Source organism: Jaculus jaculus, chromosome 3, assembly GCF_020740685.1.
Source record: "Jaculus jaculus isolate mJacJac1 chromosome 3, mJacJac1.mat.Y.cur, whole genome shotgun sequence".
NCBI classification, from domain to species: domain Eukaryota; kingdom Metazoa; phylum Chordata; class Mammalia; order Rodentia; family Dipodidae; genus Jaculus; species Jaculus jaculus.
The window spans coordinates 79,245,700-79,271,095 of NC_059104.1; the positions used below are offsets into that span (position 1 = coordinate 79,245,700).

Consider the following 25,396-nt stretch of genomic DNA (forward strand, 5'->3'; position numbering starts at 1 on the left):
GAACAGAACACTTCACAGAGCATGGCTTTTGCCACTGTGCTGGGTTCACCCTTCTCCTAGGTTCCAGGAGCCACCCAGAGCAAAGAAAAAAATGGATGACTAGCGGGAAGGAAGACCTTCCAGTGCCAGGTCAAGATGTGAATGTAGGTACCTTTCCTTTGCAGACACCGAGAAAATTGGAACAGGGTGCTCTCAACGTGGAGCAAAACGGAAAGACACCTCCTACTGTCTGACACATCAAAAGGAAACAAGAGACCTATAGCTGTCATTCTGTTGAAGGGTCTGCAGGATCTTCTGCCTCCACCAGAGGGCGGAGTTCTGTGAAGCTGGTACAGAAGCAAGCTGCTCTTTGGTAAGGGGGATGGAGCCACCTTCAGCTTGCTAGGGAGTGCAGCCAGGGAGAAAGTCCCAGAAGCAGGAACGTGCAGCATAAGAGATTGCCCCCGCTGGCGCTTCTCGCTTGCAGAATGCCCCCAGAGACCTTAAAGCTCAGTAGTTTTTAATCTAAGTAGTTCTTAGAATACAGCCGTCTCAAAGACAGGTGGGAACACAGAGGCTGCTCACATACAGCCAGTAGTGACCCAGCTAGCAGTAGCTGAGGAATGGGTGAGGCCAAGAGGTTGCTGATGTACAGGAGGCCTAGTCCCAGTGTCCTGGGCTAGGGCGATGTCTCAGCTGTGACCCTTCAGCTCCAAAGGGTGGGGCAGAGGCCTGTAGGTGTGGAGCTTTTGCTTCCAGCCTTGAGATCTCACCTGGATGGGATGGGCAATGGGTAAGCTCAGCCTGCTTGTGCATCTTCACTCTTGTGTGCTCTCCAGGTAGAAAAGTTCACACTCAAGCACCCCACCCCCAACACACACACACACATACACACACACACAGGGAGAGAGAGAGAGAGAGAGAGAGGGAGAGGGAGAGGGAGAGGGAGAGGGAGAGGGAAAGAAAGGAAGAAAGAGAGAGAGAGAGCTCCAGCACAAAGAAATCCAAAGACACAGATACACACAGGTATTAGCAGAAAAATATCGACACCCGCTTTCACAGACATGCTGCAAACACACCTAGAAAAATAGACATAGACACCAAAAGGACCAGGAACACATAGACACAGTATCAAATGCACACACAAAAGCATGTAAACACACAAAGGAACATCCAAAGACACACACACACACACACACACACACACACACACGCACACACACACACACGGTTTTGTCTACACCAGAGTTTTGTCCTTAGGTATCCCATTTCCTTCCAACAGACCCAATTTGGTATCTTGTCTGCTTCATTTCAGCAAAATCCCTGGGAGTAGACTGCCACGCAGGGGAAGGGGGGAAGTGAGGCAACGCTGCAGCAGACAGAGATGTAAATAGCAGAGAAAGATGGGGGGTCAGGGCCCCCAGGGCTGTCTCCGTCTGGGTTCATGTCTTGCAATCACACAGAGAGCTTCATCCTTCCCTGTTCAGGAGGGATTTACCGACGCTCGATAAAATCTGCCGCTGAATATTGCTATAAAATATAGGTCTTTTTCAAGCTGCTTTGCTCAGAGAATCCTAATCCAGCACAGTCACCTTCCTATGACTTTGTTAAAAGAGATAGTTGGTCGGAACTCAGCAACAGACTTTTTCAATTCAACTCCTACCTCTCTTGTTTCTCCTAATGCCATGTTTCTCTCACACTAGCCTGATCAGGAAGACATGGGGGTGTCACCCCAGGAGTCTCTGAGTCTGCACACCTGCTCCTGTGCTGGGATCCACTAGTTTGCATTTCATTTTCAGATGCTACCAATGCTATAGCATTTTCACAGTTTTACTTATTACCATTGTGGAGGAAAATAAGAACCCATAGCTATCTGAAGGCAGCAGGAGAAGTTGAACACAAAAGCATAATCAAAGGTGTGGTCCACAGCTCCCAGAAACACTGTGGAAGCCTGGGAAGGCCAGAGACAGGCCCCTTCTGCCCATGCCATGGAGGCATGATGAAAGATTCTGGCCACCTCACTTAGTGACTCCAGATCTGGCTCTGGAATCCTCAACCAATTGGAATTGTTTGGAACCAACAGACAAGATGTAAGGCCTTTGCTGTATGGGATCTAGGCTTTGGACATCATTCTTGAGGTCACCCTACTTTTCTTCTGCTACTCTTGCTACACATCATGAACAACCCCCTTTTTTCTTGTTTTGAACAGAGGGGATCATCAGCGACCACAAACCCAAGAAGTGCTGATGAAGACAGGAGAAAATATGCCCTGATATGAGCAGGTCAGAGGCCTGAGCTTAAAAGGATGGATGATGACATTTCTTTGTGAGCAGGTCATGGAAGAGATGAGCTATGGTCCAGGGGATTCTGTTCTCCATGAATGACTTCCAAATATGACACATGTTTCATTGTAAAAGCAATTATGCAGCATGGTAACTATAGGAAGTTTGAAGAAAGACTGTCTGAGGAAACAAAGTGCAGGCAGATTGGTCTTGGTGTAGTAAATAAGGCAAGATGCAGGTGCTCCTTGCCTCCTGGGCCCTTGGACCACTTTGACCCACCCCACACCTGACCAGGCTTCTGCTTTGTAAGGAAAGTCAGAAGTTCAAAAACAGAATGGTCATCAACAGAAGATCCATAGAACCAATTACAAACCCTCTCCCAAAGTGGAAAAGGAATGCATAACCAAAGTGTTCTTATAACAGAAAAGGATGGAAGAATGGGTCAGAAAGAACAGTATCTTTATTTTATTTTATTTATTTGAGAGAGACAAAGTGAGATGGAGACAGCAGGAGAGAAAATGCGTGTGACAGGACCGCTAACCACTGCAAATGAACACCATATGCATGTGCCCCCTAGTGCATCTGGTTTGCATAGGGACTGAGGAATCAAACCTGGGTCCTTAGGCTTTGCAAGCAAGTGTCTTAACCACTAAGCCATCTCTGCAGCCCCAAGAGCAGTATCATTAAAGAACAGTATCTTAGCATCTGGTGAGCTGTCCATACTGAGCTCTAGGGAAGGGTTAACTACAGTGAGGCCAAGGAGATCCCTTTCATCTTGCTTCCTCCTTATAGTCAGAATTTTAATATGTGGACACACTGTAATTTCATCATAATCTCTTATTTTGTCTCTTTCACTCCCATTACATTGAGCATCCCCCTCTTTCCAAGTCGTCCATTTTGACATCTCATTCCTTTTGCCCTCTTCCATGGTTTATATCAAAATGTTGATAGGCTCAATACTGTGCAAGTCTTGTACAGGTAGTGACATTCTCTGTCATAATGCTGGAAGGTGCTCTGTAGACTTCTGGGGAAGAAAATTCTTAGCCTGTAGGGCATCATATGCTGCATACCTGACCAGCCAGGCAAGATGTTCTTACTGGCGCAGTGGTACCATGTCTGCTATGGGGGTAACTGACTGCTCTGTGACTGCTTCCTCTTTCTGCAGATGTCTTTGTCTCACAAAACCCACACTGCCTTCCCAGTTTCATGCTGGGCTGGGGCACAGGAAGGTGTTCCTTTTTAGTGTTGTAACCAGCTACCGGGCTGAGCAACCTGCTCCTAGCAGTGTGCTCCATAAAAGATGTCCAAGGGCCTGTCAACCCTGGATCAGGGCCTCTGGGTTCTCAGACAGCTTCAAAATTCTGCCTGAGCTCAGGTTAAGGCAAGAGAAGGAGCTTGTTACCAGAGGCCCCAGAGAAGCTGTGAATTCCTAAGAGAGTTCTCTAGATTCACCACTTTTCCAAGTCAATAAATAAATAAACCAAGAAGGTCATCAAGTGAAGTGTGGAAGCAGAGCTTATTAGCATATATCTGCATATTATTGAAGACCTAAGGGCCTGTCTAAAGAGAGCTGATCATTTGCAGAGTCAAATACACTCTGTTATAGTAGCATAGGACCTGCTCTCCAGCTCTGTGTCACGGTTATATGTCACTGGACACCAAGGATGGCTTAGGAAAAGTGGAGGGTGTAGCCAGACCCTCCTCCCAACACTGTCACAGGGATATTAAGAACCTGCTTCTCCATTATGCCTGTTGCAGAGGGAGTAGCACAATCTCTCTGCAACTCTGCCTGCATCTTAACTTCGTGACCATGAATATACAGAGAGCATGGGCTTTGCCTGGAAAAGTGGGTGAGCCTCTTTATAAACCACAGCCGCCCTGGTAGCACAACCTTCCTAAGGTGTCACTGGGAGGACATACCTGGATGAGTTTGCCAAGCCCCATGTCCAGCCACATGTTCAGCACACCTGCCTGGCCCATCACACTCTTTTCTCCCTCTCTCTCTCTTTCTCTCTTTCTCTGATTTCAAGACTTTTCAATCTCATTGTGCTTCTAGCTTCAGGCTGCCTGGCTGGTATATTAATAATAAATAATTACATATACCAGTTCTGTCTAGCACTTTGCTATAGTTTCCTAAAGACTTTCACCTGGGACTTGTCACTTAATTCTAATGAATGCCATCGAGAGACCTCACTGCTGACATGCGAAGAGAGGCATTCACAGGAAGTGGGCAACTAAGGCAAACACACTGGCCCTAAGGGGCAGAGCAGAACTTGCATCTGGTGCATCTATCCCCAGGCACCAGCCGCCTCCCATGAAGGTCATACTATCAAAGTAGACTGGGACTACAGGGACTGTGGCCACTATCCACAGACCTCCTTCCATTCCACTTATACAGAGTCAGCATTTATTGCATGCCAAACTCAGAGCCGTCTGCCGGTGATTGGCGCAACATTTGAAAAGCACTCAAGCCCTACCAAACAGTCTGTCTGTCATTGTCAAGGCTGTCAACGTCAAGAAGACAAAGGCTGCAACCCATTTCATGTTAAAAGAGACTAACAGGACGTGACAAGTGAATGCAGATAAGTGGATGGGTCAGTGGGCAGATGCAGATGTCACGGGGAGGTGGGAGGAGCTTGAACACCAGCTGTGAAGGAGACAATAAGCAGTCCCAGTCCCTTATTCCATTTCCTGAATTTCAGCATTGTACCATGCTTATGGAAGACGATGCCTACTTCTTAGAAGACACTGGTAAAACATGGGTGAAAGCTGTTCATTGTGCTACCCCTGTGTTTGTGGAGGTTTGAGGTGTTTCAAGAAAATATATGTGCCTCAGAAAGACCTCTTAGGCAAGCATGTTTTCAAGGACAGGTGTTGATACCCTGCAGTTTTCCCTTCACAGAGAAAGATGCAGGAGTTCTAGAAATGCAGACCCACAGGCCTCCTGGTGAGTCCCTTTCTATTCTAGTGGCCCCTTCCTGGATGCATGAAACATATACATGCAGCTTCATGCTCAGACATGGGTATAGACATGCATGTGTGCCCAAATATGTGCTCATATCTGTACACGAATGCTTGTTTCCAGTGCTATAAAAACTGCAAGGGCACCCTTCTTGGGATTCCAGACACTTGACTCTTTTTTATATTGGGCTAATTGTTTCCAAATAACTTTTGACCATCTGTCTTGATTTTATCTAATGCAAATTATATAGGAAATATCTCATCCCTTCCCCACCAAACAGCACTTAAATTTCTCAATGATCCCCTCCTGTAAGCTCATATATTTTAGAGACAAATGGACTTTTGAGTCCTCTAATAGCTGCTTGTAAAAAAAAAAAAAATATCAAGTTCTCCAATAAAAAAAGCCCAAGGGTTCAAGTTCAAGGCTGTCATTTCTGAGTCCTCACATAACAGATATTCCTGTTAACTGTCTCAAAGTTCAATGCCTATCCCAGGTAGTTTCCTTGCCCATCTTCCCCAGCACTGCCTGTTAAAGCAATGACAGATTTCCTCAGACCATGTGCATAAACCTTAGGGTCTTGACTTTAGAAGCTAATTTGTCTGCTAATTGTTCGTTGTTTGAGAGCCGACCCATGTAAGAGGGCATGTGAATACATAGACATCACACTGGCCAGCAAGCCATCGAAATCAAGACATCAAGGAAAATTCTCCAGAAGCAGCCTGAAGGAGTAGGGTCACCATGAGGACTGCCAGGTTTTGAGGACAGAGGAGGGTATCATCTGTCTCCACTGGGATCCAGTAGCTATGACAAATGAGGAAGCCTGTCAGCCACTGGGTTCTCCTCGGCTAAAATGAGCTAGTCCACATAACCCACTGCTAGTTACCATAGCAAATGGAAGATACAAGTGAAGGTTTCACTGCCTATAGTTAGCATTTCATAAGTAATAATTATTTATTAATGTGGCCACCCTTCCAAAAGGTTGAGACAATGCATTTGGCAAAGGTTTGGTCTCTATTGTAGTCTGTGTAAGATACAAATGAATTACAATCATAACATCAGTGAAATGACATCATAGCCAGTAATATTTTTAAAAATGTGTTGGTAAAACAATCCATGATATGTTGGGAGACAACCAAGATAACCAGCCGACAAACGATGGCCACCAGATGAGCATCTTGGCTGTTTAATACACTTAATAAAACAGTGTAGCTACCGGAAATGACTGCCTTGCTAAACAGATGCATCCCAAGGGTTTCTGTAGAAGATTGACAACGGCTTTAGTCTTACACAAAATTGAACATAAAGATGGATCTAGAGATGGAAAGTTCAGCCAGGCAAGGGTGGAGGTGTGTATACAGGCTAAACATTTGAAAAGACAAGGGACTTCACATATGGAGGGATTAATGCAGAAAGAGCTACTGTGGGACGTGTCTGGAATACTGGAGAGCTTTCTTCTTTAGCAGTCAGAAAGTGGATTGAGGTAAAATCCACATGAAAGGAAAGAAAAGAGAACAAATGCCACTAACTGTGAGCCCATATTCTGATGGCTAATCCAGCGCTCAGGGTGTTGCCTGCTCTCAGATGTTCTGGGGGTGAGTATCCTGGAGTATAGTGGATGTGGGTCCCTGAAAGTAGACTCCCAAAGGGAAGATTTTTGTCTCCTCCAGAGAGTTTCAGAGATAGAGATAAAGGGAAGCAGACAGGGAAATCAGGCTTGCAAGTAACAACAGCATGATTCTTGTGCCACCAACAGAAACACCACCACCACCACCAACAACAACAACAAAAATCAATGCTTCCAGTAAGCATATACATATGAGAAATGCCACAATAGCTGTGAATGGAATCAAGTGAAATGAAGGAGTTCCACACAAAGAAGTGCCCCACCATATCCACCTCCGTGTTTGCCAGCTCTCTGATGCCTCACAATCCTCCAGGGCAGACGTAGGCAGACGTTGGCAGCTGGAAGTAGCCAGAAGCACTTTCTGGCTCAAGGTTGTAACATGTGACGAAACTGAGACCCCCAAAGGATGTGCCTGCTGTAGACCGAACAGAGTTTTAGGACTGCTTGTCCTTATGCACCATCATCTCCTCGTCCAAAATGCTCTCCTGGAGAGGGACGGGAATGCTTTGTGTAGAAACGGGAGACTTTCACGATGGGTTCTCTTTAATTAGCTCTCAGTGCATTCGTGTTTGAATTCTGACAATGCCCACTTTTGTCTGCAACATGCCTTCCTTTCTGCTAATGAAGCTTACACACCAAGCAGAGCACTACTTTGCATGGGCACTAGAGGGCACCGATACCCTACTCTAGGCCCCAATAGCCTCAACCTGCTGTATGTATGTTTATTTTCAGTAAGGTCATGAGTATCAAGGTTGTAAAATAACATATTTTCACTTGTTTTCTTCCTCCATCTCAGACATAGCATTTCCGAAGTCAATTATCTCCCTTAGATGCTGTTCACCCTCCCTTTTCCTACTTGCTACATTTCAACCCACCAGAGTGTGTCGGCAGCAGACTGGGCAGTAGGAGGGGCACCAAAAGAGCTACTTTTCCTTGACTGGGGATGTCAAATCAGTGTCATGGCATTTTGGTTAAAAACCAGTCTGCAAACGTAACAGCACCTGCCTGCTGTCAGGCTCCTCTAGGAGAAACTGAGAGTGTGAAAGGCTCCAATGGAGCCTATGGGACATTAGATGTCACCTGGGCCTCCAAGGTGCGGGCTTCTCCATGATCACTTGTCCATCACTGTCCTGGAGAAGGGCAGAGAACATTTGAAGAGATCCTAGTAGAGGATCCAAATGGAGTGACAGGAGTCGCCAGCATACCCCAAGTACATCAAGATGGGGTCCCATGTTTCAGTGGAGGCTTTGCCCACTTGAACTTGATAGGTGAGTGACCAGAATGCTAAGGGGATAGGAAGAAAAATACACAGACATATACAGAGAAACAATTAGTAGTTCTCCCAGCTTCCTATCCTGGAGCCTGTAGAAACTCAGTGGAACATGAGGCAAAATGTACTGTGTCCCTTTCAGAGTCATCTTTCTGCCTACTCTGCTGAGGCTCCTCTGAAGTAGGTGACTGCCAGTTTAGTGGGAATGTGGGTGAAGAGTTAGTCCACCACCCACAAGAGAGCTAGAGCCAGCTAGCAGTGCAGCCAGCAAAGGACCACAGGGCTATGGAACCACTTCTGGCCTTACTGCTTTCCCAGTTTCACCACCAGACATGCCATCAGTCCTGACCTCCTTCCCTTCCTGGAGCTAACCATCCAGATTTATGTTTTTAGACCAGGGCAATGATGAACCTTGTAGCTTCTTGTCTCAAAGTGTTGCATGCTTTTCTGTCCATTTCAATTTCAATTCCATAAACCATCAGGGATCCCCTGCTGTGACCCAGGAGTACTGCCCCCCTCGCCCAGATCACATCCTCCTCCTACAGGAATCTGTTCTTTGGTGGCCTGAGAATGAGTACAAATGACTGCTGTGCACCGAGTCAGGGCATCGTGGTCTGAAACAACAACGAGGTTCTGAAGGAAGAAGTGAGTGGCAGGTCAGAAGAGAAAAGCAGCACAAAGGTGAGTCAGGGATGCAAGCGGATCTGGGTGGCTCTCTGTGTCCTACGGTTTCTCCGAAGTTGCAGAGTCATAGGGCCCTCCGCTCAAACATGGCTACATGTGTGTCAAGCAGACTCAGAGTTTGAGGTTACTGTGCAACCTTCCAGAGGAGTAGCACTTGCTCCCCTGTGTAGCTGAGCCCATGGTCTTTTGCTTGCCAGCCAGCTGCATGTGTCTGAAGGCATGGTGGGGAGCTCTCTGCTCTGCACTCAGGTCTCCACAATCCTTCCTGCTGTGCTCCTGGGAGGGGGAGGGAAAGGGGAGTAGGTGTTCACTGAGCTGCTGTATGCTCAGAGCTGTTCCCCAGCCTGTTTCAACCCTGAGGTTGGGCTTTGCAGTGACCTTCACAGGGAGTCTAGCCCCTCCTCCAAAGCCAAAAAGTTCCAGGGCCTCCACAGAGCTCCCAGAGTGACACACCACTCTTTGCCATCTTTAACACCACTTCTTCATTCAGCGATCAGCTATTGCTGCCTGGCACTTGGACGCTTTCTGGTGACCTGCAGCTTTTTCCAAGGCCTCATGCTCTTGCGCTGCTGACTCTTGGCTATTCTCACAGGATTCAGAGCCAGGTGCTAACTCTGCCAAGTCGAAGATTCGTCCTGCCCTGCATGGGCTCTGTGGAAGCCCATAGTGGATGAGGCTGTTGACAGCAGGAGCTGTGGACGAGCCCCCTGAATTTGCATGTAATTTATACAGGAGACAGTGCTGGTGCCACTGGCCCACCATAAATAAACTGCAGATATGGAGCAGGAGAAATAAAGGATAGAAGCCAGATAGCACCCCTGGGAGAAAAGAGGTGGAACCAACTTTCTAGGCTGATTATCCTCTGACCACCCAGAGGACTGCTATCCTGCCAGTCTGAAGTTGCTGAGAGGGAACTTGCAGGAAAGGCAGGAGGCCAAATGCCATCCAGCAAATTTGCAAGCTGAGCTGCCGTGGAGGAACCCTGGCACCACTGCAGAGAGACAGGAGTAGGCACGAGGTGTCAAAACAGGATGAAGGGCCAGAGGAAGGAGGCTGTAGCAAGAACTGGTAGAGGAGGAAGAGAGGGTTTGGGGAGGCCAGGAGTTTGGAGCAGAGACAGGACTGAGAAGGGGGGTGGGAGTGGCTATGTTTTCCTTGTTCTATGGTGTCTGAGGGCAGAGAGGCAGAATTCTAGCATCTACCAAGTGAAACTTCCAACCGCATGAAGAGGGAGCTGCAGCCCAGCTCAGGCCCCAGATCAGTGGCTTCTCCCCACTATCTCAAAGAATGGCTATGTCCCCTGGACAGGGACCCCACCCACCACTGGATTAGCAGGGATAGGTGGGGTGGTTTATGGATATCCTTTCTCAAGCTCCCCTGTCCTCCTTTCTAGTCTTCACCAGAGCCTCAAATCCAGCAAGACAGTGAGCCCTAGCTAGAGGCAACATGAAAATCTGGCACGGCCTTTCCTGGAGCACTTGACTACTTGCACATGTATGAGAAATGGACAGTCAAGGGACAGCAAAGCATGGGAACCCTTGTTCTTGAATGCACAAGTCAGCCAACCAGTAAGGAGAGATTGTGACAGCAAATGCTTGCTTCCCTATATTTTCCCCTTTGTTTTGTCCTGTGAAAACCAAAAAATAAAACCAAAAAAAAAAAAAAAAAAAAAAAAAAAAAAAAAAAAAAAAAAACAGATTTTCCCAAGAGGGACAAGGTACAAGACACAAAGGGGAGCAAGGATCACTTCTGGTGCCTTGTGCAGTCTTATAGTGAGGCAACCTGATGTGATTACTTAATAGGAAACCCATTTTAATAGCCTACAAATGAGAAGCCAGAAACAATTAAAATTCATTCCTAATTAATTGATTTTTTCCCCCTTTCTCATTACCAAGCATTGCCAGTCAGATAACAACAATGCCTTAAAAACAAAAGCATGAAGCCAGGCGTGGGGTGACACATCTTTAATACCAGCACTTAGGAGGCACAGGTAGGAATTTGAGGCCATCTGGAGATTGCATAGAGAATTCCAGGTCATCCTAGGTTGAGCAAGACCCTACCAAGAAAGACCAAATTAAAAAAAAAAAAAAAAAGAAAGGAAGGATGGGAAGGAGGGAGGGAAGATAGAAGGAAGGGTAGAAGGAAGGGAGGAAGAAAATTAAATTAAATTAATAAAATAAAAAAGGATTGAGATTAAAAAAATTAAAAAGCAGGTTACAACCTTCAGGCAGACCCCACCTGCAGGGAAGCTAGGGAGAGCTCCTCAACTTGGCTCAAACCCCTCTCCTCCAGACCCCCAAGCAAGAGCCTTACATGGAGAGGATTCTTTGAGCCATGAAGCCACAGAACAATTTATTGTCCCAGAACTGCAGAACACTTTTTTAAATAGTTTTAATTCTGCTTCAACACCCACATTTTGTAGCCTCTTTTGCAGACTAAACTTCCTTCCTCTGGTCCTCCTGGCCTTCCAGGCTGTGGCCAGAATACCAGGTGACAAAAAGCATCCTGAACCGCAGAACCTCACCCAAGCCTCAGCCTGGAACCTAGCCTCTCAAAGCCTGGCTCTCTCTGTGCCTAATAGTGACATCATTGGCAAGTTCCAAACCTAGCCTACCTGACTCTGTGTCATGAATGCTTCCCACATTTTCCATCTCCAGCACTGCAGTTAAAAAGTAGACACACATAGCCAGGCATGGTGGTGAACTCCTTTAATCCCAGCCCTTGGGAGACAGAGGTCGGAGGATCGCCGTGAGTTTGAGGCCACCCTGAGACTACATAGTGAATTCCAGGTCAGCCTGAGCTAGAGTGAGACCCTACCTCGAAAAATGAGAAATAAATAAATAAAGGAGAGAGAGAGAAGGAGGAGGAGGAGGAAGAAAAGGAAGAGGATGAGGAAGGGGGAGAAGGAAAAAGAGGAGGAAGCAGAAACAGGGATGATATCCATGGAACACTGGACAGGCCTCAGTGGAAACCAGCTTCTTGTCCAGACATCCAGCCATCAGCAGTGCTTAGATGAAGGCCAGGGAACTTTCCTAGCACTAGGTGCCAGTGCCAAAGCCTAACTTACATTTCTTCTAAGACTTTGATCTCTGAGCCAACTTTTAATATGCTACACTCTTAAAAAAAAAAAACAAAAACAAAAACAAAAAAAAACCTCAGCATTTTTGTTTGGTTTGGCTGTGCTTTTTGTTCTGTTTTCTTTTTTTTAACATTTTATTTATTTATTTATTTTGAGAGAGAGAGAATGGGCATGCCAGGGCTTCTAGCCACTGCAAATGAACTCCAGATGTGTGCACCCCTTGTGCATCTGGCTTACATGGGTCCTGGAGAATCAAACCTGGGTCCTTTGGCTTTGTAGGCAAATGCCTTGACCACTAAGCCATCTCTCTGGCCTTCTGTTTTTGTTTCTGATGGAATCTTCCTGCAGGACCCTTTTCTCCCCTGGGTCTATGAATAACTCAACTTGTTCAGCTACCCTGCCAGAAACAGATGCTGTTTCAGCAACACCAAGAGCTATGGCCAGTGACCCCTAGAATCAGCCTCTTTTAAAGGCAGAGCTGATCCCTGATCCTCCCACCACAACCCAATACCAGTGGGGTGAATCCCCGGAGCTAGAGTTCACTCCAAAGCCTTTACTTTGTGGAGGTAATAACTGGGATAGTCTTCTTCAGAGCCAAATAACGGGATGCATTCCCACCCTGGCTTTATAATTAATGTTTGCATCATTTATCTTTCGTGGAAAGATTATTCTGACTAACGAGGTTCTGGGCCACTAATTCATTATGCTGCCTTGTCACTTCCTGCTCCTTCTTATTACCCAGAAATAGACTCATTAGTCAGAGTTCAATGACAGGAAGAAATTGTGTTCGCTAATTTAATTCCCTCACTCACTTCTAGGCCCAACATTTTCATGAAAGTGAGGATTAGAAGGGGAGAATGCCCTCATCTTGAGTTTTTTCTTCAGCTTCATCATGCCATCCTCCTCAAACCAGTTCAGCAAGGAAGGGGCCAAAAGCATTTCCCTTTCTCAACCCAAAGCTACAAGCTATAGATGATGGTACTATATAGCTTTGGAACATATGAATTTATATAGTTGAATTATTAATTATTTTAATCTCCAATTCTCAAGTGGTATTACATTAAGGTATAAATGTATCCCCAAAGTTCAAGGGCTGGACCCAAGTCCCCAGTGCCACCATATTGTGAGGTGGCGGTTTTAAGTGTTGGCTAGATCATGAGGGCATGGCCACCATGAATAGATTAATGACATTACTGCAGGAATAGTGGGATTTTTTTTTCAAAGTGATGAAAGGCTTGGAATATAGCTTAGTATTAGAACTCTTTTTTAGCAAGCACAGGTTCTGGGTTCAATTCCAAATACTGCCTCCTCCCCCAACCAAAACTGGATATGGTGGCTCATGCCTGCAATCCCATCAGAGGCAAAGTGAATCATTGAGAGTTCAGTGCTAGCCTCATCTACAAAGTGGGCTCTAGGCCAGCCAGAACTATAGTGAGATCCCATATAAAAAGGAACAAACACTTTTTTTTTAAAGTTATGAGACGGATAAGACTATACCCATATATTTATGCCTATATGGGCACATATATACACATACATGTACATGGAGTATAGCAGGACCAAAGTCTTCCCCCACATATGTTCCAGTACTAGTTTCTCACAAGTTAGCTGCACATTGTATGACCTTGCACAAGAGAGACATCTGTAGCTGTAGCTCCTCATCTCATCCACACATAGGAATGGAGGGACCTGTCATCACCTTGAAGGTGTTGCTGCAGGGGATGTAGTAGTGGTCTCACTGTGTGCTGGCAAACTTAGAAGATAGGGCTCTCAAGATTACACTCAGCAGCACCCAGGCAGTGAGAAGAGGAATCATCTCCATGCAGGAGTTCCCATCTCGGTGTTGGTGCAAAAGCCTGGAAGCCTAACTCCACTTGGGCCTCTTGTGCCTGAATCTCCAGGAGTGTGACAAGGGCACAGTCTGTATAAAAGTGCCAGGTGGCTCCAAGCACAGTTGAATGGGCAACCCACTCAGGCTCTAGAAGTCTCTGGTGAGTTCACAGACCCTGAACAGTTGTCTATAAGCAGCCTTTCTGCCAGGGCTGCCCAGAGGAACAATACTGGAACTGTCTCATTTCTGTGCATTATTCAGAGGAGGGCCCATGGAGGGCCCAGTTCCTGTTTAGAGGGAAAGAAATTTCCCTGGGTCCTTTTGTGACTAGGATTAGTACCCAGACTGTTCCAAGATCTAAAGGCTCATGGGAGGACAAAAACAGATCCACCACTTGCTGTAATGGAGTCACTGTTCTATTGGGAAGCTGGAACCAGATCACCAATGGACATTTAAGGATCAGGCCAAACAAATGTTAAGTGAGAGGACTGATGGACAGTGGGATCCAGTCTGGGGAAAAAGAAGAACAGCTCTAGGAAGGCTCTCGAATTGAGGTTAAAGGGTACACAGGGTGATCAGTAAAGAGAGAATGTAAGTGATTTCCATGCAGAGAGATCAAAGATATGTGACTGGGAAAGGGACAGCATGCTGTGCAAATCTACAAGCAGCTCCTGGTCTCAGAAACTCCATGGACCTCTGCGCCCTTCTCCGAGGGCAAAGGGGAGCTGGTTTACATGGAGGAATGTTTTTGACACCTTGAGGAAGTTCATGTGGTTCAAAGAGATGGATGATAGGGCCTACTGAGCTAACCTCACGGCCGATTAACTTCCCATCACCCTGATACTGAGGGCCAAGGTGACTGTCCATCTTCTGTGAAGTCTTCTGGTCCACAGAACCAGTCCCTTGTGGAAACTGTGGTGGCTCCAGACTCCCTTTGGATGTGATTGAATCTCTCAGCTGTGCAGGAGCAAACACTATCAGGACATGTTTACTCTAGGTCTTTACCCAACAGGGAATAATTACTAGCTCAGCTTCTATCAGTCACTAGAAAGGAATGCTGCACACCATGGTAAATGCTCCATGGTGATAGCGTATCCATTTCCTGTTTCTGAGTGTAGATTTGTCCTTGCTCTCAGGGTCTCATTGTAGCTGGAAAGAGTAAGTACACAATAGGGATGTCACCTAGAGCTTCTTAGCTATAGTTACCTCGTTCTTGAGGTCCAGGGTTCTAGCATCTCATGATGTCAGATTTGATGTGCTTGCTGTTCTTAATTCTAAGATTTCCCTTTCTGGAATGCATAGACAAAGCCAAGGGCCCCTAATGGAGAAGTCCAGGAGGGGCCAGAACAGGTGACCCTTGAACATCTTACCTACTGGTAGATCATGCGTTCATGAACAATGATAAGTATCTCCTTATAGTTTGGTTGTAGCTGTCTCTAATTCTTAGCTGTGCTGAATAAAGGAGTGTTCTGGGATGGGCAGAGGAAGCAAGGCTAGGGTTTGATGTTTTACATTGGTGAGGCTCATAGAAAACCTCAAAATCAAGGCAGTATTTTTCCCCCATGGTAGTGAGGGTTAGTGTTGACGAAGAATAGCAGGGTGAAAGGTAGAAGGTACATGGTCCTCACTGGGACTCTTCAATGGCTGCGTGAGGAACTTTGTTGTCCTGGGTACTGACTCCTGAGAACAGATGTGTCATCTTCAGTTATCAGCAGAAAGGGCCATATAAAACAATGTCAACCTTGGTGACTATTTAGTAACATGTGTGGTATATACCATATGTCACAACATTACATTTGCTAATTTTGTAACTATTAAGAGAAGTAGCAAAAGTTAGAGAACTGGGTATTGAGCTGGGGATATGGGTCAGTTGGCAGAGTGCTTGCTTGTAGGAAGCTCTGGCTCTGATTCCCAGCATGGCATTAACTGGCCGAGTGACACACATCTGTATCAATAGCACCTGGAGATAGAAGCAGGGCTTCCAAGGCCGCCTGAACTAAATTAGACTCTGGCTTAATAAAGGAACAGAATTTTGAACATGATGGCATGATGTATCTACTTATGATTTATTCTCTTGTTTAGTTTTCCAAAAAGCATCAATGAGAGATTCATCATACCCATTGTACAGATAAGGAGACCGAGGATCAAAACAGGAAGTTGTCAAAAGTGAAACAAACTGTGGTAGAGCAGGTTCTAGACTTGCCAGGATGCTGCTCACCAGGGCCCAGCAGAGCTTCTGATTATGCCCAGGCATTCATAGTGAGAATCATAATACTTACCTCATGACTGTATTTCTTTCCCGAAGTCCCATAGAAAACCCAGTAGACTGAGTAGCTGACACAAATGAAGCTTATTTCCTCACAATCCCGAGGTTAGATGCCCAAGGTCAAGGTGCCAGCGGGCTTGGTTCTTCTAATCTGCTTTTCCTGGTTTGGCCATGTCAGCCTTCTCTGTCTGTCTTCACGCTTTGTTTCCTTTCTAAGTGTCACTGTCCCAGTCCTTTCCTCTGAGGACTCCACTCTCATTGCATTTGAACCTAGCCATGTGTACTACTTGCCATAAAGACATCTACGTTCTGAAATCCTGCAGATCAGGGCCTCAACATCAAACTTCATCCCATAACAGGGACCAAGTAGTATGGAAAAAGCTCTTGATTCTTTGCTTGCCATGGAGTCTCGTCTGGCTTTTCACAGCACTGAAATCACTGTGAACTCAAAATATTTTTCACCATGCTGTACAAAAAGATTTTCTCTCTTAATGGCTGGGCAAATATCACGATTAACAACGCACTCCAGAGGTGAGCCAAGGAAGGATAGGTAAGACAGAGCATCTGCCTCCAGCTGTCAATCTGCAGCCAAGAGCCCTTTTTAATTTCCCCGAGGGACAGAGGGAAGGAATGAGTGGCAGTGCAAACTCAAGAAGGATTTTCAGTGTTTTTTTGTGGCTGCATGTCCTGCTCCTACTCCTGGCCTTCAGGAGGAAGTTACCTGGTCCTGTCCCAGTGCCAAACAAAAGAGTAAAGTGCATCAATTTCCTGAGTTCAAGGTCAACCAAACAGGAGGATGGACCTTGCTGGCTGCTTTTATTACTTCTCTGAGCCTCAGCCTATTCTTTTTCTTAGACACCAGAAGTTGGTAAACAGATATATGAGATGCCTTTTAAATGCTTCTGAAAACAGGGAAGGTTGAAATCCAACAGCATGATTAAAGACAGCAGCAGCTCTCTTACTTCCTATAATCTGAATTCCTTGGACTTGAGGATAATGAACTACATTCCAGATATATTTTATTTGTTTGGCTAAAATTATCAAATTAATGCAGAGGAAGAGGAGACATGGGAACAGAAATGTGTGGCAAGCATATCCATTTGCTACCTGGCACTTGGGGCTAGACAGCTGGAGAGAGGGAGAATTTAATTTCCTGGGGCCCACACGTTGCTGAGTGATTGGCAGGCTAATTTTGCTCTCCACTAGGCCTGGTATTGAAAGGAAGTGAAGATTCAGAAAGCTGCCAAGAACTTTTCCTTGCTTCTGCAAAAAATGCTAGACTTCATCAGAAGATCAAGAACTAGACTTAGGGATGTAGAGAGCCAGGGTGGGAAGGAATTTTCCAGGTATTACAAATGATTACACATTATTGTGCATCCTTTCAAAAGAATTATTGTCTTACTTGGTCTCTGATTAAGCTTATAAAGTATTATAATTACTTTGTCACCAGAACTAGGGAATCAAAGTGGCTGAGAATATGGCAGTGAGTGGTAGATATCATGGTAGATAAAGATATCTAAACCAGAGTCCAGTGTTTTTTATCCTTCTGTAACTCATCCCTCACATCCCTGTCCACGGAGTGTCTGGGGGTCAAGCCAAGTAATTTCATATATTTAGAAAATAGCATATTATCAGAGTGGTTTAGACATTTCTTTCTTAGTCTTTTAGACTCATGCATTCTACAAAAGCAATAACGAGCATGGATCTCATGTTCAAATCCAGACTTCAAGATCATGTTATTTTGGCGATATTATTTCATCTCTTTATGCCTGTTTCCTTGTTTATAGTAAGAGGCTAATAAAATATACGTTACAGGACTGTTTTTGTTTTCGGTTGTTGTTGTTTTGTGAGGTAGTCTTACTCTACTGCAGTCTGACTTAGAACTCACTCTGTAGTTTAGGCTTGAGAGCCATCCTCCTATTACCACCTCCCAGGTCCTGGGATTAAAGGTGTGAGCCACCACACTAAATGCACAGGATTGTTTTCAAAATAAAATATGTGCATATGAATTATCTGTGTTTTGGTTAGCAAGGTGTTAACTTTAAGGAAATGTAAAAACATTGTCCTTGCCAAGACTAGGACTCCAGCACTGAAGCAGGCTCACAAGGGATGGCAGAAGGTTTGGTTGGTTGTAACAGATGACATATTTCTCTTTCACATTTTGCTTGACATCCCTGCCTTTTGTCCACCTCAAGTCCACTGCTACTGCTAAAAAACCATGCAATGCTGAGCCAAAGAACATGGACTCCATCAGGCGGCCTGGCTTGCTCCCAGTGGGCACTGGTGCAAACAGATAGGCCAACGAAGGCCACAGGACCGCAGGTGGAGGAAAGCATGGGGAGAGAAAGGTCAGTGCTGGACTCAGAATGATCAGCTATGGCAACCCAGCCTGTGGATCTGGGAAGATGAACAGATAGATGGATCCAGGGAATGAAGAACTCAGTGCATTTGATGGTCATACTGAAAAGTTAAGCACAGTGAGTGGGCAAGGTCTTTGGAGAGAGATGGACCAGATGCAACAGAACACATATATCTCGAGAACTGATAAGGAGGGGCCAGGTCTGGTTCTGAAAAATGTCTTGGCTCCTTGTCACCTTTCAAAGACAATCCTAGTTCTGTGAATCCACATCTAAAAATAACCATATGTGTTTGCATTTGGGAGAAGAAGATGTATGTGTAAATACTACCCCTGTCCTCTTCTTCTACAAGGGTTCACTAGGGCCAGGGAGCTTGTCATTAATTAGGTAGGTGTGAATAGAATTCTATTTTCATGGTTCCAAGAATAATAGCAGATGGAAATTTCAAATATATCCCATGTATTTATATGCTCCATGGAAAGTTTTCTTGTCACACTAATATACACTCTATTACTCTTTATTAACAAGAAATTCTGAGGCACTGACTCTATCCATCATAGTAAGTTGAGTCTTCCAGAATTCTCCGAGTTTGTACTGAGAGGACAAGCTCTTTCCCCATCTGTACACCTTGCAGAAAAGGCAGGATGTCCTGAGAAATGAGGATTGATGCCTCAGCCCTTGTTCTACGATTGCCTTTAAACTATGAATTTTTCTACTACATCAATGACTCAGTCAACCATTATTGTTTCAACGAGGCTGCAGAGCACCCTATAGAACCGAAATCCTGCCTTTTAATTGCAGTATTGGGTATGCTGCCAGGAGTGGTTGCTGACTGCAAGGTGGAGTGGAGAGAAACCTCAGTCTGGGTGGTATCCAGGAAGATGACTGCTTAAGTTTCCACATTATGCAAACACCAAGAAGCATCCCCAGTTGTGTGTACCACTAGGAAAATGTAACGTGAGTCATGGTATCTTCAGAGAAGTTATATAAAAGACCATATGATTAGGGTGCAACATCATGGTAAGAGATATTTTATAATTTTCTACACTCAATGAGACTCTTGCCAGTTTCAAGAAGTTGATTTTGAGCATTTTGTTCATAACAACAAAGATCTGAAGAACATCTGCTTATTTAAATTTTAGAAATATAATTAAACATTTTATTAGCAAAATCTTGGGATGGGGTTTTGCTTAGTGCTACAGTGCTGGCCAGGCATGCAGAAGGAACCAGGTTTGATCCCCAGAACTAAAGCCTCCTGTATTTTGGGTTCTTACTAAAATTTCTAAGGTCTACAAACTTGCTTCTTGTGTTTGAATGAGGCATTTCCTCTGAAGTCTTTAACATATATTACAGTTCTCCCTTTCCTACCAAGCCATCCTCCACTTGGTTATTTCTCCCCATTAGCTGGATGTCAGAAAGAACAGCATACCTTAGGTATTTTATTGCACCAAGCTTTCTGCTCGCAGTCTAAATTTACAGGCTGCTAAGGGGAAGGCTGTCCATTTATCCCAATTCTCAAGGACAATAACAAAGCCATGTGGGACAGAGCCATCATTTAATTGTATCATCAGATTATTGACAGCTTACAGGGAAAGACACCAAGAAGGAGCGTGTCTACCCAACTCTCAGGGAAGCAAGTGGGCCTCAGAGCAGCACAGGCCCACACCGGTCTGGAACTGAATGCCTGCGTGAGAGACTGCAAAGTACAGTGATTATAATGACAAATTGGCCTTCAGCTTTTCAGAAACTACTCTGCTTCATGCTAAAGAGGAAATAAGTGGTGTTTCAGCCTCGCTGACCACGCGGGAATAGAAAAATACATTGACAGTAATTAAATTGACCTTAAAATTAAGTAAATGATTCTTAATGTACCAGAGCTCAGTTTCCTCCCAAACTTCTTTTCTGTCCAGAAACTTCCATACCATTTACCATTCTTTCCTGGCAGGCTTTCTTTCTTGGAATGTCTTAATCCGCTCTCCAGAAGCAAGCATCTTATACCCTGCCTCCAATTGCCTCCTGCCCACAGAGTGCCTGATGTGCAGCCTGAAGACACACAACTGCCAACCATTTCCAACTTGGAACTTCAGGAAATCTCCCTTATCACCAGTGAAGCCAGCACATTACAGCACCTGCCTCTTTCAAAGAGGAAACACAGGACCATCTCAAAGCCACAGCCACAACCCAGGCAGTCAGACCTGGAGTAAGAGCAGGCCACCATATCTGGGGGCAAGGCCCCCAGAGTCTGTGAGAAAAGGAAGAATGGAGCAGGCACGTACCTGGGCTGACCCTCGACTTCCATCTCTTCCCACCTTCCCTGTTTCTTTTGCCACTCATTTTTATTTCCACTTTAAAAACATCCAACCTTGCCTTGGGGATGAGCAGAATGAAATGTCACTTACCTATAAAAAGAGAGACGGGAGAAAAAGGCATGCATCACATTACACACAAGTTCTTTGAAACCAAGGCCAGCTTCTGACTTTGAAACTATAACAATGAGTGAATATTATTTTTTTATCCCACCTTTCTATATTTAATGAAACTAAGGATTTTGCAGGAAGCCAGTCCCCAGGGGCCCAGCCTCTCTTCACCATTTTCCTTTTGTTACCTGATACTGGCTGACCTTTTTCTCACCCTTGCCCCATTCCATCTGCCCCCTCTTTGCATAGAGGTAGGACCAGGAGGGAATGAGAGGGAGAGGCACAAACTGCAAAGGCTCTCAGACTGTGGTACTGAGGTCACAAGATGCTAGGATCCTCTTCTGTCTCAGGCAGTGGAAGGGGTGGGGATTCAGGGTCAAGGTTGGCCCAGCTGCTTGTGGAAAAAGTCAGCTTCCCACAGGCAGGATGACCTTCCACACAGCCACTGTAGGACTTCTTCTAATGTTATTCACTCTAAACCTTTTCTTCTTCTCTCTTTCCCTTTCACTTCATACTCTTGTTTCAGCTTTGAATGAATTTATCTATCCCCCTCTCTATCTAGAAGCATCCATATTGCTCAATTCTCAGACCTGCTTGGACCAAAAGTGCAAGGGCTCTAACACCAGCATAGGACCTGTGAGGGCCACAATATCTAACTTGTTGCCTCTGAGTAGGATCCACCTGGCTATCTGGTGAGCACCAGGATAATGTCTTCTTGAGACCCTATTAGGACACCCCACTTGGCTCCTGGTTCTCAAAACTCCTTTTCTTCCAAGACCATGTCCCTTATGACCAACTGACTCAGTTTTCCTCAGCTTCAAGGAACATACTTATAAGGATCACACTGCACCACAAGAGCTACCAAATGACCCAGCGTGTGTACACATTTGAAAATAGATTTCAGTGGCATGTCTGTCAGTATCTTTTTGTGTATGTGACTGACTGCATTATTTTACTCTTCTTACAGGTTTAGTCTTTCATGCTTCCTTCTCTAGCTTGTTGGAGGTCTGATACAGAGGACAGCCCAGATTAGGCACTGGGCAGGAAGGCATACAAGTGCTGACTAGGCACTTCCTCATTTCCTACTCAGGAGGCACTGCAAACATTCCACCATAGTCAGGTACGTTTGAGAAACTCAGAGTCCCCTTCCTTACGACCACGTTGCTTGTATCAGTGACTTGGAGAGGGTCTGAAGTGGAGAGCCAGGCTCCAGCTTTACCCAAAACTATCCTCTTCATAAACATTTCCTCTGTTACATAAAATATTTTACAGGTCTAATAGTGGAAATGACCTCCACTGTGAGGTCCTGAATGCCCCAGTCCCTCCCTTCAGGTATGGAGGATAATATCCCAAAGTACTCCTCCCCACTCTCTGGCTCTTACACTCTTTTGTCCCCTCTTCTGTAATGTCCCTTGAGCCTTGGAGAACATGATAGAGGTGTCACATATAGTGCCAAACTCTCAAAAGCCTCTTGTTTTCAGCACTCTTTTGAGACTTCCCAGTATCCACAGCTTTCTCCTAAAAGGAACTTCTCTGGCAAGTGGTAAGGGGATTATGATTAAGTTGCAATAAGTTCACATATAAAAACCCCATTTTTTATTGTACGTTAGAAGGATGGCCATATTTTTTAAGTATCAAATTTAAAAAAAAAAAAAATTATTACAGCCCACAGTTGACCAAAGCATTTAAAAACAATGCTCAGCCCTATATCCCCTATAGGAATAGTGGGCTGAGGACTCATGCAAACTAAGATCAGGGTTGACTCCATCCCTTTCTCAGTGAGAAAAGCTCCCACATGCTCCTGGCAGTGCCTTTATCTGTGAGGAAAGAAGAATTCCACATACCTTGGTCACCATTTTAGTGTGCCTAGTGAGCTGTGAGGGAGTCCTTAGAAGGGCCCAGTGTGGGCAACACTGCTGTCCTCAGAGCTACCTTTGATGGCAAAGGGAACACTGCTTCTCGGCAACATGGGAGGGGGTAATGAAGGATATGTGCCTTTGCTCCCCAGTCACCAAGAAACCAGAAGCTCCTATGTCAGTGAGATTTCCTCTTGTTCAACCCCCAGGGAGGACACTGGACTCTGCTCACTTTCCACTTTGGTGTCCTTGCCCATGAATTGCCTTTGTGGCACAAAACAAAATCTCTGCCTTCACAGAGTTCACATCTTTGAAAGCTCACCATTAGGAGTCACCTCTGCTCTACAGCTTTGCAGGGCAATCAGGTCACCTTCCCAGGAGACCAAGCAAGGAGAGAAAAGAGAGAGGCTCAATGGAGGAAGGATATGTGGACTGGAGGGAGGGGGTATTTTAGGGAATGTTCTGTTATTTCCCACTTAGAATTGCTAGGCATAAAGCTGCTCTAAAATATAAAGTTTATTAGTAAATGTTGATAAGTTTTCACTTGAGAAAAATTCTTAGTTATGATCTATGATAAGTCATAAAATCATTTCTTACAGAATTTCAGCATTTGGGGACATGATTATTTTTCATGGTATTGTGGCAGAAAGAATGGGTGGAATGAAATTAAAATCTAAGCCCTAAGCCCTGGTATAGCCTGAAGACTTCTTTAAAAGAGAGAAATGTGTCTCAAAAAAAAAAAAAAAAAAAAAAAAAAAAAAAAAACTAGTCTCAGAAAGCCCAAAATGTGATCTTAAATTTGTTCCCACTATCCTCTTTTCCTTTAGAGCTTGCCCACCACTTCAGCCCCGCCCTGGTGCCTGGTCTCATTCATTTCAGAAGCTTCATCATATCTTGCTATTCTCTTCATGTCTGCTATAATTTGGATATGGAATTTCCCCTAAACACCCATAAAGCCTTGATCTGAAGGTGATGCTCTTAGGAGGTGCTGTGTAGTGTTAAGAGATGGATCCTGAGAGAGGTCTGTAGGTGAGAGTCCTCAGTGGTGATGTCAGTCTCTCTGTGCCTTGTGGTTCCAGGTCTGAGTGTCCATGGGATCATGTGCTCTCACTATGATGTGCTGCTTTTTATCAGATGCCAAATTAATAGGACCATCTCATCTTTGACTTGAATATCAGGAACTGTGAACCAAAACTTTCTGTTTACTTGAAGCACAGCTTTGTTAGCTATTTTGATACAGCAACACAAAGCCTGCTGTTGGCACTGCCTTCCCTTCTTTTCCATCAAGTCGTCTATTATTGTCTGCTGTTGCTAGACCGCTACCACATTCTGACTTTGCAAACTTGACAACACCTACCCCAGGTTTTGCTACAAAATGAATTCTAATAAAGGTTTAAGTTTTCAGGCTTTTGTCAACTTGGCATTACCAATAAGGAAGGTATTATGGATCTCCACGTATTGTGATAGCAGCAGGGCTTCAGAGATGAAAGATATGATCTCTGTCTTCTCATGTTTCTCAGAGAAAACACTGGAGAAGATGCTGAGTTATAGCACTGCATGGACATGAGAGAGCCAGACACTAGGCTATGAGAGGGCACAGGGCAGGTAGACTCCATTAGAGTGCCAAGCACAATATTAAGGAAAAACAAACAAACAAACACAGAGACCGTATAAACCATTAGGGGATGCTTCAAATAATGACTAGCCCTTTGTGAACAGTTCTCTGCTGAAATTCTGCACCTAAAAACCTGCTGGTCACCATCCTGCTTCCACAGCAAAGGGAAGCATGTTTTCTTTGTTTCTGTGGAGAAATTCTCTTGAACCCATGCCCAAATCTAAGACTGGACTCAGATGCTCAGTTTTCTGAAGGACTCAGAATCCTAGAGGAGCACTAACTCTGCAGATGGGGTCCTTGGCAACCTAACCTTCAGTCTCAAGGCACTATAAGCTTGACTGTTTCAATGACTTTTGGGCTGCTCTTCATAGGGTCATCTTAAAGTCACAAGTGGTATCAGAACAGCTTCAAAATAAGCTTCAACTGAAGAGTTTCTCCTTCTCCAGTTCTGCCTTCCTCATGCTAGGATTGAGTACTGAAGACAACACAATTAACCCACTCTGTTCCATAGCCAGGGATGTTCCTTAGCTTCTGAGAGCTATGAAATAATGTTGACACCCATGATGTCTCATGGAGCACAAAGGACTCAGACAAAATTAAACCAGACACATTCTACATGTAATTCACATGTTCCCTGTGGACCTTGGTCATGGTCCAGGGGAAGTGTCTGTTTGACAGTTACATGTTTACTCCATACTTGAGCAAAGACTAGCTCTTTCCAAACATACTCTCTGGGAACCATTGGGCTTTAAGGAAAAGAAAAATGGGATGAAAAGGAAAATACTTGAAATTCATGTTCAGGACTGGGCAGCATACCTTCCTTCCCACCCTCTACCTTATGCCCTAACTCTTCTTCTGTCAAACTGGGAATCTGAGAACCTATCATCAAGAAGCCTAGCTGCATGTCCCAACTGTGTGATTGGCAGCCACACCTTTCTGACAGGCTAAGTGCTGACACTCCACCTTCTTCTACCTAGTTTCTATCAAGGCCCATTAACACCTACATCTACCTTGATCATCAGGAGTCTGTCTCCACACAACCTGCAGTTATTCACTTGATTTGGATATGTAATCTCAGGCCATATGCTGTGGTGTTGGAAAGAATAGAAGTGAGCAAAACTGCCTTGAACATATTTGGGTACAAAAATGAAGCTTGACCATCTAGAAGTATAGC

General features: G+C 44.9%; 1 protein-coding gene across 2 annotated transcripts in view; it reads right to left on the reverse strand.

Annotated features, from left to right (window-relative positions):
* Positions 1-25,396, reverse strand: part of Ntm (neurotrimin) — a 1,010,787-nt gene that overhangs the window by 703,602 nt on the left and 281,789 nt on the right. The window contains exon 2 of one of the 2 annotated variants that reach the window (XM_045145450.1): positions 20,611-20,733. The exons of the other annotated variant lie outside the window; for it this stretch is intronic. Coding sequence (XP_045001385.1) covers positions 20,611-20,668 — 58 coding nt within the window. The 5' untranslated portion in view covers positions 20,669-20,733. The remainder of the gene's footprint in view (positions 1-20,610; positions 20,734-25,396) is intronic. 2 annotated transcript variants of the gene reach the window in all.